This window comes from Rana temporaria, chromosome 8 (assembly GCF_905171775.1).
Source record: "Rana temporaria chromosome 8, aRanTem1.1, whole genome shotgun sequence".
Lineage (NCBI taxonomy): Eukaryota > Metazoa > Chordata > Amphibia > Anura > Ranidae > Rana > Rana temporaria.
The window spans coordinates 12,882,355-12,901,157 of record NC_053496.1 but is presented as its reverse complement, the minus strand read 5'-3'; the positions used below and the strand labels follow the sequence as shown (position 1 = coordinate 12,901,157).

Below are 18,803 nucleotides of genomic sequence, written 5' to 3'. Positions count from 1 at the left end.
CGGAAACTACGTAAAAAAAATACAAATCGACGCGGGAACGACGGCCATACTTAACAATACTTACCCCTGCTTTTAGCATGGGTAAGTATACGACGGGTACCGCGCTACGGAAACGACGTAAGAACACAGCGTCGGGTCCGCGTACGTTCGTGAATTTCGCGTATCTCGCTGATTTACATATTATTCATTGTAAATCAGCGGGAACGCCCCCGGCGCCATTTTTAATTCAAAAAAAAGATCCGACAGTGTAACACAGTGTAACACTGTCGGATCTCAGCCCTATCTATGCGTAACTGGTTCTATGAATCAGGCGCATAGATAGGACCTGAAAAAAGCTGAGATACGATGGTGTATCTGAGATACACCGTCGTATCTGCTTCGTGAATCTGGCCCTTAGACTTTAGGGGCCAGATTCACAAAGAGATACGACGGTGTATCTACAGATACACCATCGTATCTCTGACTTACACTGGTCCTATCTATGCGCCTGATTCATAGAATCACATACGCATAGATAGGGCTAAGATCCGACAGTGTTACACTGTGTTACACTGTCGGATCTTTTTTTCCATTTAAAAATGGCGCCGGCTGATTTACGATAAATAATATGTAAATCAGCGAGATCCGCAAATTCACGAACGTACGCGGACCCGACGCAGTCTTCTTACGACGTTTCCGTAGCGGCTTTCCCGGCGTATACTAACCCCTTCTTTTATCAGGCGCAGCCAATGTTAAGTATAGCCGGCGTTCCCGCGTCGAATTTGATTTTTTAACGTCGTTTGCGTAAGTCGTTCTCGAATACGGACGGACGTCGTTTACGTAAGCGTCGAAACCACTGACGTCCTAGCGACGTCAGTGGGAGCAATGCACGCCGGGAAATTTCGCGGACGGCGCATGCGCATTTAAATCGGCGCGGGAACGCGCCTGATTTAAATAGTACACTCCCCCTAGCCGCGGAATTTAAATTCTGCCGGGGGATTTAGGATCCGCCGCCGCAAGTTTGGAGGTAAGTGGTTTGTGAATTAGCCACTTTCCTCTCAAACTTGCAGGAGCGGATCTTAAATCACGTAGATCGAGCGGATCTATAGATCCGCTGAGCTACGTGAATCTGGCCCTAGAATTTTAGACTAAAGCCTCGTACCCACGATCAGGATTTTCCAACGGGAATTGTGTGTTGACAGACCGTTGGCCGAAAATCCGATCGTTTGTATGCACCCCCGGACAATTGTCGGATTTTCCCGGGGACAAATGTTGGATGGCAGGCTTGGATGGCGGTCTGTTCTCGGATTTTCCGATCGTGTGTACAGAAGTCCTTCTGGCAAAAGTTCAAAGTACAAATGCGCATGCTCGGAAGCAATGCTCACCAAACACAACATTAGCAGACGGTGCCCGCTAAAGAGCTGAAAAAACACATAGGCCCGGATTCACAGAGCACTTACGCCAACGTATCTCGAGATACGCCACGTAAGTGTAACTATGCGCCGTCGTATCTGTGCACCGCGCCCACAAAACTAGATACGCCTGAAAATAGGCTTCCTACGACCGACGTAACTTGCCTACGCCGTCGTATCGTGGGTGCATATTTACGCCGGGCGCATTTGCCGCTCCCATAGATTTTCTATGCACATATGCAAATGAGGGAGATACGCTGATTCACGAACGTAGTTGCGCCCGGCGCATAATATACGCGGTTTGCGTAAGTCGTACGTCCGGCGTAAAGTTATTCCCCATATAGGAGGCGCAACTCATGCAAAGGTATGGGCCAGGGAACACAAGCCGTTGTATCTCTTGTCGTTTACGTTGTACGTGAATAGGGCTAGGGCGTAGGTTACGTTCACGTCGTAGGCAGTGATTCGACGTGATTCTGAGCATGCGCACTGGGATGCGGCCACGGGACTGCGCATGCGCCGTTCATTTTAAGTACTTCTATGGCGCTTGGCCCATCATTTGCATGGGGTCAAGCCTCATTAGCATGGCTCACGCCCACTTCCACCTACGCTGGCTTACGCCGAGGAAACCCAGCGTATCTTTAACAGCGAGTGGGAGCAAGTGCTTTGTGAATCCAGTGCTTGCATCTGTGCGCTGCGTCGGCGTAGCGTAAAAGAGATACGCTACGGCGGCATAAATATGCACCGATGTCTGTGAATCCGGGCCATAGTACGTCTTGTACGTCACTACGTTCGTGTTTGTTGGCCGACAATTGTGTGTTGTTTGTATGCAAGACAAAATCCTGGTCAACACCCTTTGGACAAAAGTCAGACGCTTTGCCTGCGGAAAATCCGATCGTGTGTACGAGGCTTTAACCACTTGCCGACCGCCGCGTGTACTTAAACGTACTTATTTACAAAAAAATTAACAGGAAAAAATAAAAACTTTATTTTTTTCAAAATTTTCGGTCTTTTTTAAGTTGTTGCTCAAAAAATAAAAATCGCAGAGGTGATCAAATACCACCCAAAGAAAGCTGTATTTCTGTAAACAAAATGCTAAAAATTTCATTTGGGTACAGTGTAGCACGACCGCGCAACTGTCATTCAAGCCGCAACAGCGCTGAAAGCTGAAAATTGGCTTGGGCGGAAGGTGCGTAAGTGCCCCGGTATGGAAGTGGTTAATCACCTCTGTTGTAAACTCATCGCAGATGTCATCAATACCCCGGAAGCAGTTGGCTTCTCTTCCATATTTAGGTACAGTTCTGCAGCACCGGACCACAGCAGTGCCTGGTACAGGGTCCCCATATGTGTATCTGGAGAACGGAAGAATATATAAGCATTTGTGAGGAGGAAAGCAATAAACAGTATAGCACAGGTACATACAGTGCCTTGAAAAAGTATTCATACCCCCTTGAAATGGATGGAGGGCGTCTGTGAACAGCAATTTTCAAGTCTTCAAACAGAGTCTCAATGCGATTTGGGTCTGGACTGTGACTGGGCCATTCTAATGCCGCGTACATACGACCATTTTTAACCACTAGCCACCCGGCAGCCGACTATATACGGCCACAAGGTGGCTCTAATCTGCTGGGAGGCCATCTATATACGGCCTCTGGCCGCGCGCCACTGGGGGGCGCACGCCCGCCGTGTCACACAGGTGCTGATGCGCGTGCCTGGCGGCCGCGATGTCCGCCAAACACCCGCGATCGGCAGTCACAGAGCCAGGGACGTGGAGCTCTGTGTGTAAACACATGGATCCACGTCCTGTTAGAGAGAGATGGTACATAGGGACAACCATTGGTCACCTCCCCCAGTCAGTCCCCTCCCCCCACAGTAAGAATCACTCCCAGGATACACATTTAACCCATTGATGCCCCCTAGCGTTGACCCCTTCCCTGCCAGTCACATTAACACAGTAATCAGTGCATATTTATAGCACTGTTCGCTGTATAAATGTGAATGGTCCCAAAAATGTGTCAAAAGTGTCCGATGTGTCTGCCGCAATATCGCAGTCGTGACAAAAAAAGCAGATCAACGCCATTACTAGTAATAAAAAAAAGTAATAATTATATCCCCTATTTTGTAGGTGTTATAACGTTTGCGCAAACCAATTACCAAAAATATGTAGAAGAATGCGTATCCGACTAAGCTGATTTTTTTTTTTTTAATGGGAATTTTATTAGACCTGTTGGGGAGCCTTGGGGACTGGAGTTGAGAAACACTGGTCTAGACAACTGGGTCTCGGGTCCTGTACACACGAGGAGACATGTCCGATGAAATCGGTCCGCGGACCGTTTTCATCGGACATGTCTCCTGGGATATTTTGGTCTGATGTGTGTACACACCATCAGACCAAAATCCCCATGGACAGAGAACGCGGTGACGTGGCGGTGACGGTGACGCGGCGACATACGCAAACCAGGAAGTTCAATGCTTCCACGCATGCGTCGAATCAATTTGACGCATGCGCGGGATTTCGGTCCGCTGGTTTGACGTACTAACCAGCGGACATGTCCGACGGACAGGTTTCCGGCGGACAAGTTTCTAAGCATGCTAAGAAACTGTTGTCCGCTGGAAAACGGTCCCATAGGCCGTACACACGACCGAATATGTCCGATGAAACTGGTCCGCGGACCAGTTTCATCGGACATGTTCGGTCGTGTGCACGGGGCCTAAGGAGGTATGTCAATGCATAAAGCAGCATTTAAAACAGAACAGGGCCCGTTTACAACAGCTTCGTGTTGAATGCAGTTGCATGTTAAAGTGGAGTTCCACCCATAAATATAACATTACATCAGTAGTTTTAAAAAAATGTCATTAGTCCTTTAAGAATTTTTTTTTTTTTTTAGATGCCTTCAAAGTGTTGTTGCTAGGCAGAATAGTTAATCTTCCCTCTTCCTGCACCTAGGTGCTTAAGCTTCCTAACCTACACCGCACAGACTCCTGGGAATGTAGTGGGTGTAACTTTCCAGGAGTCTGTGCACTCCCCAGTTTCGAAGAATCATGTGACTTGGACAGTACAGGTGCTGAAACCTAATCTGAAACCTATTACACTGCTTGTGCAGCACTGAGCATGTGCTAGATCTGCAAGGCTGAAATCCAGGAAGTCATACAGTCTGGCTTCATAATGCCCACACTTAAGATGGCCCCAGTCAATTTCTATTTTATAAAGTGTCTAAATGCTGTAACAACCTAACAAAACGGACCTTAGTTTACAGACTAACTTTACTAGAATACATTAAGCTTGTGTATTACAGGGGTATTTATATTTAAAAAGTGGAATTGTGGCCAGAACTCCGCTTTAAGGTGCATCACAATGAAGCTCATTTGTTTAAACGGGCTGCCCAATGTACCACAATGGACCAAAAATTCATGAATGTAGTATTTTCAGCTGCTCTCCACTGAGAAGGTGGCACTCTTATGCACCAACACGTGTAACACACGCTGAATGTTACCTTGCCACTATGATATGAACATGCCCTCAGAGTAGAAGGCGGTTTATAGACTTGTGAGCTTGAACTGTACTTACTCTGCAACTCCAGAAATGTCAATTTTTTCGTCCAAAACAGAGATGGTGTCGGGACACTTGGCTTTCCAATCAACTCTTGGTAGATCTGAAAGTGAATAACATCATCAACTCTCATCCTAGGAGGGCACTTGCTGTATATATTATCCCTGATACTCTTGCAATGCAGTCCCCCTGTAATGGGTGTACCAGGCTCCATCCATAGCAGCGGGCTACGCGTTTCATAAAGAGGCAACTACAGTATAATGAGTTTTTGTGACTTGTTTTTCATGTGAACTCATGATTTCTGAATTCTGCTATTTTTTTTTTTTAATACTGCATTATACAGTTGGGCAGTGCCAGCCTATACTATGTTCAATAAACCAGGGGTTCTGGATGCACAGTTTGCCCATGGGTATCCCGTGAGGCATAGCGAGACTCTGACAGCATCAAGCATGAGACCCAGAGGCAGATGCATGATGGGACTTGTAGTTTGGCAACAGCTGGAGGTCCGCTAATTCCATATCCCTCGTATTCTCAAATCACTTGCTCCGTGAGTTGCGGCGACGTAGCGTAAATTGGCCGGCGTAAGCCCGCCTAATTCAAATGTGGAAGGGGGGGCGTGTTTTATGTTAAACTACTGTGGCCCCAACGTGATTGACGTTTTTCACGAACGGCGCATGCGCCGTCCGTGGAAATCTCCCAGTGTGCATTGCTCCTAATACGCCGCAAGGACGTATTGGTTTTGACGTGGACGTAAATTACGTCCAGCCCCATTCACGGACGAGTTACGCAAACAACGTAACTTTTTAAAATTTCGACACGGGAACGACGGCCATACTTAACATTGGCTGCGCCTCATAGACCCAGGGGCAACTTTACGCCGGGAAAAGCCTAACGTAAACGTCATAACTTTACTGCGTCGGACGCGCGTACGTTCGGGAATTTGCGGATTTCGACGGAAGCGCCACCTAGCGGGCCAAAAAAAAAATGCAGTTAAGATCCGACGGCGTAAGATACTTACGCCTGTCGGATCTAATGGATATCTATGCGTAACTGATTCTAAGAATCAGGCGCATAGATACGACGGCTCAACTCAGAGATACGACGGCGTATCTGAAGATACGCCGTCGTATCTCTTTTGTGAATCTGGGCCTATATACGTTTTTTTGCTATAATCGGCAGATGTTTTTTCACCTTAATGCATAGAATGCATTGTGGATGGAAATTTTTTGGTTACACAACCAATCGCATCGCTATAATCTTTTTATATGGACTATCAACTGAACGACTTATGAATAAATAGTTGTGGAATGAATCATTTGAGTTTCCATTATTTCCCCATAAGAAATAATGGAAAATCAAATGATTCGTTCCACAACTATTTATTCATAAGTCCTTCAGTTGATAGTCCATGTAAAAAGATTATAGCGATGTGATTTGATATACAAGTGCTTTGGATTACCAGCATGTTTCTGGAACAAATTATGCTCGCAATCCAAGGTTTTACTGGAAGGCCTTGTACACACGACCGGTTTTCTCGGCAAAAACCAGCAAGAAAACTGCTTTTTGCCGAGATTCCCGTTCGTGTGTACGAGGCTTTCAGGTTTCTCGTCAGGAAATCTGGCCAGAATCTCAACAAGAAGAATAGAGAACCTGCGCTCTCTTTTTTCTTGTCGAGATTCTTGTCGGCCTGTTTCCCGACGAGAAACCCGATAGTGTGTGTATACTTACCTATCGCGGTGCTCGAAATGACTTTGACGCATGCGCGCTAGCTTCCACGGCGTAGGTAGGGTGAAGCAAGATGGCGGCGACGGCATCAAATGTGACGAGCGCACGCTCGTCGTACGCAATGACGTCACCGCGTTCTTGCCTTTCAAGAGAACCGCGGTTCTTTTGAAAAGGTCAGTGTGTACACTTAGGCGGCAAGAGATTCTTGCCAAGAATCTCGTTGGGAAAAGCAACGTTTTTTTTCCCTGACGAGATTTTTGCCTGTGTGTACGAGGCCTAAAGGTAAAATCTCCTCAGTGTGGTCACAGAGAACAACAATGTCAGAGATCTACTTCCACACTATGGGCCAGATTCAGATACAATTACGTTGCTCCACGGCAGCGTAACGTATCTGATTTACGTTACACCGCCGCAGGTTTACAGCGTAAGTGCCTGAAGTGCCAAAACTCTTACCTGTAAACTGATCAGGAGATACGCCGTCGTATCTCTTTTGTGAATCTGGCCCTATATTCCAAACTTAAAGGTTTCAGTATTCGATGGCCTAGATAAGGGGACCAGATAAAGTGAGAACTTATACAATGGGCATCTCTGCATTACACACTACATCAGTTACAAGGGTGATACAATTCAACGCACCGAATCTATTAACCTGAACAGATACATATTCAGTTGCTTTCTTATCATCTTCAAACGTTATTTGCCAAAACCCAAGCTCTGCGAGAGGAGATAGTTCGAAGACCACGTGCACCACACCATGGATTATCGAGGGATTGAGAATCTGACAAACATGAGCTCCATTTGGGTCCTGCAGAAAAATAAATGAATCATTGGAAATGATGCTTGATTGTAGGAATATTGTATGTATACATATTTTATATTTCTTCTAGATAACCCTTGACTATAGTAAGTCAGGTAAACCTCCCATTGCCATATTACCCAAAAGTATACCTTAACTTATAAATAACCAGGCAACATCCATTTCGGAGTAAAATTGTCCGCTTGGCCATTTTATTAACAAATTAATCCAACATATTTATTTCACTACACAATCCTTCACATATACAATTGCCACCCTGTTGAAGATGATTGAAGGCATTGACCAAATTTTCCCTCCTACCAGCGGGGCCATCCAAGATCCCAGTCCCAGTGCACCGACTCAAGGACCATAGCATTCTGAACCTTCCCCACGCTGATACCCATCAACCAATGCCAGCTAAACCACGGTTAGCTGGCAATAACCGAGGATCCCATACCTTGATGGTTCCCCACTTATGCCAAATTGGTCAAAATGTCTACTGCCTCCAAACATCCCCAACCGCCAAATCCACCCCAATACAACACATTAGTGTATTTATTGGAGTATTAGGCCCCGTATACACGACTGAGTTTCTCGGCAGAATTCAACCAGAAACTCGATCGGAGCTGAATTCTGGCGAGAAACCCGGGCAGGTGTACACTTTTGGCCGAGGAAGCCGACGAGGATCTCGGCGAGGAAATAGAGAACATGTTCTCTATTTCCTCGTTGTTCAATGGGAAATTTCGGCTTGCCGAGATCCTCGGCGGCTTCACACAGAACTCGACGAGCAAAACGATGTGTTTTGCCCGTTGAGTTCCTCGGACGTGTGTACGAGGCCTAACACTCACTCTTTTTTACCCTGAAAATAGAGGGTAAACTGTGCCTGTGTGTTATACCCAGGGGGCTGTAGAAAGATTTTTTCCTGAAACTCTCCTCTTAAAGTTAGGGTGCGTGTTATACGCCGATAAATACGGTACATACAATCCCAACATAATAGGGAGGGTGAGAGCTTCCTCTTCCTGTGCTGCCCCCGCTCTGAACTGCAGACCTTTCCCCAAGACCCTCCTACCCCGGGAAAATATTAACTCTGGCCACCCCCTCCAAACTAAAGTTGGCACTCCCCTATTTTTTAACCCTTTCTACGGTTCCCTGCTACTTAGTCATGCCAGCCCTCTGCCTATACTCTGTATTTGGCTCTGGGCTTCTCTTAAATGATCTATGGAAGAACAAAACAAGCCTTTTCCTAAGGTGGCAAGATGTTTAGGAAGTGACTTTAACATTTCTTTTTAACAATTGTAATTATGCAGAGAAAGTACCATTTCACTTCATGTGCAACATATTTCTTTAATAAATTTAGAGCACATGGAGCCACTAAGAACTCATATTACTGGACAGCACAGTAATGCCCTGTACACACGATCACGCTTTTGCCCGGCCAAACTCACATCGGAATTCCATCGGAGTAAAAGAAAACATGTTCTCTATCTAAACTCCGATGGAATTCCTCGGAATATCCGATGGAAAAACTCTGATGGGCATATACACGGTCGGAATTTCCGATGGTAAAATTTCGTCTGACTTTTTCCATCGGAAATTCAGATCGTGTGTACGAGGCATAAGAGGATGGGGAAGCAAGAGTAGGAGGGACGTAGTTGGAGTCTGGCTTTAAAAATCCTCCAAGAATTTCCAAAATAACAAAGCTTTAACCGCTTCCCAATATACGTCGGCAGAAATTTGCTGTCAAAATTAACACTGATGCCGATGTAAACATGGCATTTCCCTGTTCTTCTTAGTGACATTACAGTGCTCTTTGCTCCCTGTGATCAGGAGGAGAGATCAATGACGTGTCACTGGTAGCCAAGCCCCCTCAAGGTTAGAATCTCTCCCTAGGACACACTAAACCCCTTCAGCACCCCCTAGTGTTAACCCCTTCCCTGCCAGTGTCACTTACACAGTAATCAGTGCAGTTTTATAGCACTGATCACTGTATAAATGACAATGGCCGCACAAATGTGTCAAAAGTGTCCGATGTGTCCCCCAAAAAGTCGCAGTCATGATAAAAATCAAAGATTTTTTAAATTGGGGATATTTATTATAGCAAAAAGTAAAAGATATTCAGCTAGATTTACGTACAGCCGCCTATCTTTAGGTCGGCGTAGCGCATCCCATTTGCACTACGCTGAAGTAACATAGTGAGGCAAGTACTGTATTCACAAAGCACTTGCCTCCTAAGTTACGTCTGCGTAGTGCAAACGGCCCGACGTAACCCCGCCTAATTCAAAATAGGCAGGTAGGGGGCGTGTTGTATGGTAATGAATTCACGATTCATTACCATACATGTAAATGAAGCACCGATCGTACGGCGCATGCGCGCGCTTGCTCAGTATCACGTCGCAAATAGTCCTTGCTTTCGACGTGAACGTAACCTACGCCCAGCCCCATTCTGAATCAGGCTAACACAAACAATGTGAAATTGGACGGCTGTCCGACGTCCATACTTAACATTGGCTGCGCCATCTTTTTGGTGGTTTATCTTTACGCCTGAAAACGCCTTACGTAAACGGCGTATATTTACTGCGACGGGCATACGTACTTTCGTGAATAGGCATATCTTGCTGATTTACATATTCTAGGCATAATTCAGCGTACACGCCCCTAGCGGCCAGCGTAAATATGCAGCTAAGATACGACGGCGTAGGAGACTTACGCCGGTCGTATTTTAGCAACATTTAAGCGTATCTCAGTTTGAGCATACGCTTAAATATACGACGGCGCGGATTCGGACTTACGACGGCGTATCTACTGATACGCCGTCGTAACTGTACCTGAATCTAGCTAATTGTGTTTTTTTTTTCTAAATTGTCTCTCTTCTTTCGTTTATAAAAATCGAAGAGATGATCAAATACCACCAAAAGAAAGCTCTATTTGTGGGGAAAAAAGGACGTTAATTTTGTTTGGGAGTCACGTGGCACGACCGCGCAATTGTTAGTTAAAGCGACGCAGTGCCGAAAGCTGAAATTTCACCTGGGCAGGAGGGGGGTATATGTGCCCAGTAAGCAAGTGGTTAAATAACACCATTATAACAACATATGGAAACATCATGAATGACAACCAAGCATCTTAAACAAGTCAAGTCTTACCACAAGTGTGACTGTTGTGAACTGTAAAAAATTAAAATAAAAGAAAAAACAAGGTATTATTCAAAAAGCAGTAAATAAATGGTTTGTATCATTTGGCATTGATTAAAAAAAACTGAACATACACACACCGCGGTTACACACCATTTGGCTAAACGTGTGTGGATCCCACTCCTGATAAATTCAGGTGTTTCCAGGGAAGGGCTCTAATAATACTACATCATACAAAGACATGGTAGCCAATTGGTGGCGTCCAGCCTTGTAACAGTTTTGTGAAGGACCTTTTCAGTTTTAGCATGGCTGTGGACAAAGCCAACTCTATAATCACATGGTTTGGTGAGATTCAGTGGCAGTGCGTCCATAGTGGGCTAAGGTGACCAGATTTTTAAAATAAAATCAGGGGACATATTTTTTTTTTTACTAGTAATGGCAACAATCTGCGACTCTCTGCATGCCGCCCCTGCCTCACAGCCTGTCAAGTCTTACTCTCCGGGCCCCGGCTACTACTGGGTGGGGAGCGGAGGAAGATCACTCTGCCAGGGAAGCCAAGGAGATAAGCAGGTGGCTGGCCAGGATTTGAGCCAAGGCAGAAGAACATGCGAGCAGAGCCGAATGAAAATGAAAAAAATACAACCCCCCTAAGCTAGCAGGGGTGTTTAATTCAATTTTTTTTATTTTAATTCTACACTGACTGTCTTTGAAATTGCCCCTGCCCCCTATTAAATCCAATCTGGGGACAAAACCAGGGACAGACTTGGTCCGGGGACAGTGTCCTCAATCAGGGGACTGTCCCCTGAAACTGGGGATGTCTGGTCACCCTATAGTGGGCGCAGGAGCGCCGCCCCCCCCACCCTCTCCCCCGCACCTGTCACTCAAGATAACAATACATTGCAATTAGGGTTGTCCAGATACCGATACTAGTATCGGTATCGGGACCGATACCGAGTATTTGCGGGAGTACTCGTACTCGCGCAAATGCTCCCGATACCTAAATAGAATACTTTTTTTGTATTTATCAACATTTTCTATGAAAATTCTTTGAGTTTTTTACTACTGCGTGACAAGCAAATAAAACATTTTTATTCATTTTTACTCATTTTTATTCTTTTATAATGTCTTGAGTTAGAGTTCTTCATAATTCTAAAGAAAATATCCTTAGTCTGTATTGTGGTTTGAAAACTGTCACATGACATTTAAAAAAAGTATCGGTATTCGGTATCGGCGACTACATGAAAAAAAGTATCGGTACTTGTACTCGGTCCTAAAAAAGTGGTATCGGGACAACCCTAATTGCAATGCATTGCATGAATCTATGTATTGTCGCCGGCGCCGCTGCTGCCCACTATTCAGTTGGCCGGCCCCTGGTGAGCGCCGGCCATCTGAAGAACAGCGGTTGGTTTTGGAAGTGTCTATCAGAGCCTAGGGTGTGCATTCATTGGTTAACACTGACATGTGTTACAGCCAATCAGGTTCACCGGGTCTGGTTACCGGAAACCTGATTGGCTGAAGCGACATTGAGGGCGGGAGAAGACATCGAGGGAGCGTGGAGGGAGGGTGGCTGACACTTGATGGCATGGCAGAGTGGCAACAATTGATGGGCACAGTGGCGACAATTGATGGGCACAGTGGCGACAATTGATGGGCACAGTGGCGACAATTGATGGCACAATGGTCACAATTGATGGCATGGCACAGTGGCGACAATTGATGGGCACAGTGGCGACAATTGATAGGCACAGTGGCGACAATAGATGGGCACAGTGGCGACAATTGATGGCACAGTGGCGACAATTGATGGCACAGTGTCGACAATTGATGGCACAGTGGTGACATATGATGGCATGGCACAGTGGCGACAATTGATGGCATGGCACAGTGGCGACAATTGATGGCCCAGTGGCGACAATTGATGGCACAGTGGTGACAATTAATGGCATGGCACAGTGGCGACAATTGATGGCATGGCACAATGGCGACAATTGATGGCACAGTGGCGACAATTGATGGCACAGTGGTGACAATTGATGGCACAGTGGCTGTGTTTGATGGGCAGTGAGGCTGCAATTGATGTTTTTTTTTTTCGTTTGTTTGCGCCCCCAAAAAAATTTGAGCACTAGCCGCCACTGGTGAGACTGGTTTTGGGGAAGTTGTGTTCTGCACAAAGCCCTGGCCTCAACACTACTGAACACCTTTTGGCCCCTTTCACACTGGGGCAGGAGGTGCGTCGGCGGTAAAGCGCCATCTATTTTTTTTTTCAGGTGCTATTTTTAGCGCAATAGCGCCTGCAAACCGACCCAGTGTGAAAGGGGTCTTTGGGATGACTTAGAACGCTTAATAGGAGCCAGGTCTTCTCATTCAAATGCCATTTACTTTGTTTGCTAAATGGGCACAAATGCCCACAGACACTTTTGAAAATACTTGTGGAAAGCCTTCCCGGAAGGGTGGAGGCAGTGATAGCTGCAAAGCTAAAAGCCAGCTTCAAATGAATGACCGTGGTTTTGGAAATAGGATGTCCAACAAGCTCATGTACTGATGCTGCTTTAACTGTCAAGGTTGGCCACAATAATGGCCATGGTCTTAAAATGGGATGTCCAATAAACACATATACCGTATATACTCGAGTATAAGCCGAGTCTTCAGCACATTTTTGTGCTGAAAAGACCCCCCTCTGCTTATACTCGAGTCTCTCCGATCAGCCCCTGTGTCATGCAGTCAGAGGGCGTCCGATGTAATCCCGCCCCACCTCCTCCTCGTCCTTGTCCGTGATGGCTGGAACACTGAAGACTGACTCACTGCTGGGAAACTTAGTGTTCCGTCTATCAGGGACGAGACCGAGGAGGAGGCGGGGCGGGGTTACTCTGGACGACTGCCCACTGCATGACATGGAGATCAGGTATGCAGATCGGCACAGTGAGGCACGCAATGGGCACAGTGAGGCATGCGGTGGGCACAGTGAGGCTTGCAATTGGCACAGTGAGGCTTGCAATGGGCACAGTGAGGCTTGCACAGTGAGGCTTGCGATGGGCACAGTAAGGCTTGCGATGGGCACAGTGAGGCGTGCAATGGGGATAGTGAGACTTGCAAATGGGAACAGTGAGGTATGAGATGGGCACAGTGAGGCGTGTGATGGGCACAGTGAGGCTTGCGATCACACACAGTGAGGCTGCAAATGGGCACAGTGAGGCTGCAAATGGGCACAGTGAGGCATGCAATGGGCACAGTAAGTCATGCCATGGGCAAAGTGAGTCTTGCGATGGGCAAAGTGAGTCTTGCGATGGGCACAGTGAGGCATGCGATGGGCACAGTGAGGCATGCGATGGGCACCGTGAGGCTTGCGATGGGCAAAGTGAGTCTTGCGATGGGCACAGTGATGTTTGCTATGGGCACAGTGAGGCATGTGATGGGCACAGTGAGGCATGTGATGGGCACAGTAAGGCATGCGATGGGCACAGTAAGGCTTGTGATGGGCACAGTGAGGCTGCAACGGGGCACAGTGAAATATGCGATGGGCACAGTGAGGCTTGTGATGGGCACAGTGATGCTGCAACTGGGCACAGTGAGGCTGCAAATGGGCACAGTGAAGCTGCAGATGGGCATTGTTGACCCTCTTTTCCACTTACAGTAGCTGCTGCATTTCCTACCCATGGCTTATACTTGAGTTAATACGTTTTCCCAGTTTTTTGGGGGTTGAATTAGGTGCCTCTGCCTATATTCGGGTCGGCTTATACTTGAGTATATACGGTAAGTGTTTTGGTCTGGCATCCACAGACTTTGGGCCATATAGTGTATCAATAGTCTTTTATTTGTAATGGTAGAGTAGGTAACTGGCATCCTAGTACCTGACTGCCTCGCCAGTTGTGGACCTGTACCCACTCTTTCCATTAAGTACCGTATTTATCTGCGTATACCGCGCACTATTTTGCCCTGAAAATCAGGGTAAAAATCGTGGGTGCGCGATATACGCCGATACCGCTTTCCCGCCACGAGTTTGAATACTGCGCCGGCATATACCGAGCACAGTACACTCGTGAATCTTCGGGCAGTCTCGGCGCCTCTCGCACTGACGTCCTGTACGTACAGGACGTCAGCGCGACAGTTGCCGAGCCTGCCCGAAGATTCACGAGTGTACTGCGCTCGGTATATGCCAGTATTCAAACTCGTGGCGGGGAGGACGCCGCAGAAGGACGCCGGACCCGCCGAAGAGGACACCGGACCCGCCGCAGAAGGATGCCGGACCCGCCGAAGAGGACACCCGAAGCCGCAGAAGGACGCCGGACCCGACGAGGCCGCCGATGGACGCTGCGCAAGACACCAAAACTGTAAGTACAAAAAAACTTTTTTCCACAGGATTGGGGGCCACTTTAGGGGTGCGCGGTATACGCGGGAGCGCGTTATACCGCGATAAATACGGTAAAACCATTGGACAACGGAGAGTACAACATAACGAGGAAGCTGTGCGGTCATCTGGCAGGCGGGGAATGACCATTACCATGTTTTCGAGGGAAGGGAGGTGATCTCTACACATAGGAGGATTCTATAATACTATGGTGGGCCATATACTATAGATGAGGCAAACAACGAGACAATTCAATTATGATATTTGCTGAATCATTGAGAGTAAACTGCCTGAGGCCATGAAAATATATATATAAGGAGCAGAAACATTAGTAAAGTCTCTTACATTTCTTACAACTTGGTTCATGTTTTCATCGTAACATACCATCTTTACTTGTACTGCGGAAAAAGAAACAGAATTTTACAGGGATCTCTGGTACATATGAGATAGACCCAACAAATAGTTTTTATTTTGGAAAGAGTTTGGAAAAGTTAGACTGTAGGAACTAAAAAAAAAATGTAAAATTTGTTTTTATCACAGAGATAGCTTCTAATGAAAATATGAAACTCCAATTTGACTGCACACTATGAGCATCCCGCAGTGTGAATTAGAAGCTTCAGCTAGGGTGACCACATTTCCAAACTACCATTCAGGGACACCCCCCTTCCCAAAAATCAGCTTGTGCTGTAACGAATCACAGCACAGTGATTGGATACAAGCAGGGCTTTTTTTCTCAAACAATAGGTGCTGGAACTCAACCACAACCACCCAAAGCCCCTCCACCCACACACACTCCAAATCACATCAAATAGTGGGTGTGGTCAGACAAATTTCACGAACAGTAGAAGGGTCTTTTAGGGACACTAAACAAGAGGATTGCATTACATACAGAGTGGAGAGTTCAGGGGGTTACACAGAGTGCAGAGCTGTCGCTTGTAAACACAGAAATCGGACTTCTGTGTTTCAAGTGATTGTGGCAGTCCCCCCCCCCAAGGGTCTGAGCCAGAGGTGGTGGAACTGAGTTCCACCAAGTTCCCCCTGAAAAAAAAGCCCTGGATACAAGAGGCGGGATTTATGATTTCTCCAATCACAAGCAGGGGGCGGGGATTGTGCTCCTCCAGGCATTCCCTGCCAGGACAAGTACTGTCAGTAAGGCGGTGATGTGGTGGCCTTTTTTGGGGTCATCAGATTGACCCGGGGGTTAGCTGTGTAAGGCCGCGTACACACCGGCAAACATGTACGATGAAACCGGTCCGCCGGACCGTTTTCACCGTACATGTCTGCCCGGGGATTTCTGTACGATGGCTGTACTAACCATCGTACAGAAATCCGCGCGTAAACAATACGCGGGGCGTGTCCGCGGCGTCGCCGCGACGATGACGCGGCGACGTGGGCGGGCCTGCCAGTTAAATGCTTCCACGCATGCGTCAAAGTCATTTGACGCATGCGAGGGATGGCGGGCGCTCGGACATGTACGGTAGGTCTGTACAGAAGACCGAACATGTCCGAGCGGGCAGGATTCCAGCGGACTGTTTTAAAACAAGTCCAGGAATATTTGCCTGCTGGGAAAAGGCCCGGCGGGCAAATGTTTGATGGAATCCTGTCCGCTCGGCCCTACACACGACCGAACATGTCTGCTGAAACTGGTCCGCGGACCAGTTTCAGCAGACATGTTTGGTCGTGTGTACGGGGCCTAAGTTTCATTCCGGGACTCTGTATTGTCCTGGAATGAAAGTGCCCAGGACAGACCTTCAAAATGCGGGACTGTCCCGGGCAATCCGGGACACGTGGTCACCCTAGCTTCAGCATGTCATATAGAGCCCATCTCGTTTCCTGGATGAAGGATATCCAGCATTTTCCAGCCCTTTCCCCAGAAACCTGACCCACCCCATTCCATTCCTTCAATTTCAGTTATTTCAACCATGGAAGCTCAAGGCTCAGGCTCAAAACAGGTACACTTTAAAGCCGGCCCCAGAACACCATAAACTCACCTTTATTGGCCCTCTGTTCAGGCCCCAGAACACCATAAATTCACCTTTGTTGGCCCTCTGTTCAGGCCCCAGAACACCATAAATTCACCTTTATTGGCCCTCTGTTCAGGCCCCAGAACACCATAAATTCACCTTTGTTGGCCCTCTGTTCAGGCCCCAGAACACCATAAATTCACCTTTGTTGGCCCTCTGTTCAGGCCCCAGAACACCATAAATTCACCTTTATTGGCCCTCTGTTCAGGCCCCAGAACACCATAAATTCACCTTTGTTGGCCCTCTGTTCAGGCCCCAGAACACCATAAATTCACCTTTATTGGCCCTCTGTTCAGGCCCCAGAACACCATAAATTCACCTTTGTTGGCCCTCTGTTCAGGCCCCAGAACACCATAAATTCACCTTTATTGGCCCTCTGTTCAGGCCCCAGAACACCATAAATTCACCTTTATTGGCCCTCTGTTCAGGCCCCAGAACACCATAAATTCACCTTTATTGGCCCTCTGTTCAGGCCCCAGAACACCATAAATTCACCTTTGTTGGCCCTCTGTTCAGGCCCCAGAACACCATAAATTCACCTTTGTTGGCCCTCTGTTCAGGCCCCAGAACACCATAAATTCACCTTTATTGGCCCTCTGTTCAGGCCCCAGAACACCATAAATTCACCTTTGTTGGCCCTCTGTTCAGGCCCCAGAACACCATAAATTCACCTTTGTTGGCCCTCTGTTCAGGCCCCAGAAAATAAGATCAAATGGGTTGTAAAGGTTCGTTTTTTAAAATTTTCTAAATAGGTTCCTTTAACCACTTAAGGACCGCCGCACGCCAAAATACGTCGTCAGAGTGGCACGGCTGGGCACAAGGGCGTACAGATACGTCCCCTTTAAGAACCCAGCCATGGGTCCCGAGCGTGCCGCCGCCGGCGCGCTCGCAACCCGGTCCGAAGCTCCGTGACCGCACCCGTGGGACCCGCGGACCCGAACGCTGCCGGTGTCCCGTGATCGTGTCACAGGAGTTGAAGAACGGGGAGAGGTGAGTGTAAACAAACCTTCCCCGTTCTTCTCTGTGGCAATGTCAGTGATCGTCTGTTCCCTGTTATTGGAAACGACGATCACTGACGTCACACGTCCAGTCACACCCCCTACAGTAAGAAACACACAATAGGACACACTTAAAGGGGTTGTAAAGGTTAGTTTTTTATTTTCTAAATTGGTTCCTTTAACCACTTAAGACCCGGACCTTTAGGCAGCTAAAGTACCCGGCCAGGTTTTGCGATTCGGCGACCCGCGGCTGGGTACTAGCACAGGACGTACCTGTATGTGCCTGCGCCCAGCCGTGCCATTCTGCCGACGTAAATGTGCAGGAGGCGGTCCTTAAGTGGTTAGTACACTGTTGGTTCACTTACCTTTTCTTTGATTTCCCTTAATGTTTCTTTTCTTTGTCTGAATTTCTCACTTCCTGTTTCTCCTCAGTAAGCTTTCCACCATCATCCGAGCGGTGGAAAGTCATTTAGAACAGCTTACTGAGGAGGAACAGGAAGTGAGAAATTCAGACAAAGAAAACAAAGAAAAAAAATACATTTAGAAGGGAAATTGAAGGAAAAGGTAAGTGAACCAACAATGCACTAGCTTAAAGGAACCTATTTAGAAAATAAAAAACAAACTTTTACAACCCCTTTAACTCCTTAGCGCCCCCTAGTGTTCAACCCCTTCACTGCCAGTGTCATTTTCACAGTAATCGGTGCAGTTTTATAGCACTTTTCACTGTGAAAATGACAATGGGTCCTAAAAATGTGCCAAAAGTGTCCGATGTGTCCGCCATAATATCGCAGTCACGAAAAAAGAATCGCTGACCGCCAGCCTTTAATAGTAAAAACATTTTTTTTTTTT

General features: G+C 47.1%; 1 protein-coding gene across 2 annotated transcripts in view; it reads right to left on the bottom strand.

Moving 5' to 3' along the window:
• Positions 1–18,803, bottom strand: part of LOC120946684 (ovostatin homolog) — a 217,593-nt gene that overhangs the window by 174,654 nt on the left and 24,136 nt on the right. For both annotated transcript variants that reach the window (XM_040361310.1, XM_040361311.1), the window contains 5 exons: positions 15,278–15,330; positions 10,600–10,620; positions 7,300–7,468; positions 4,957–5,041; positions 2,614–2,740 (listed from right to left, as the gene is read on the bottom strand). In XM_040361310.1, coding sequence (XP_040217244.1) covers positions 2,614–2,740; positions 4,957–5,041; positions 7,300–7,468; positions 10,600–10,620; positions 15,278–15,330 — 455 coding nt within the window. The remainder of the gene's footprint in view (positions 1–2,613; positions 2,741–4,956; positions 5,042–7,299; positions 7,469–10,599; positions 10,621–15,277; positions 15,331–18,803) is intronic.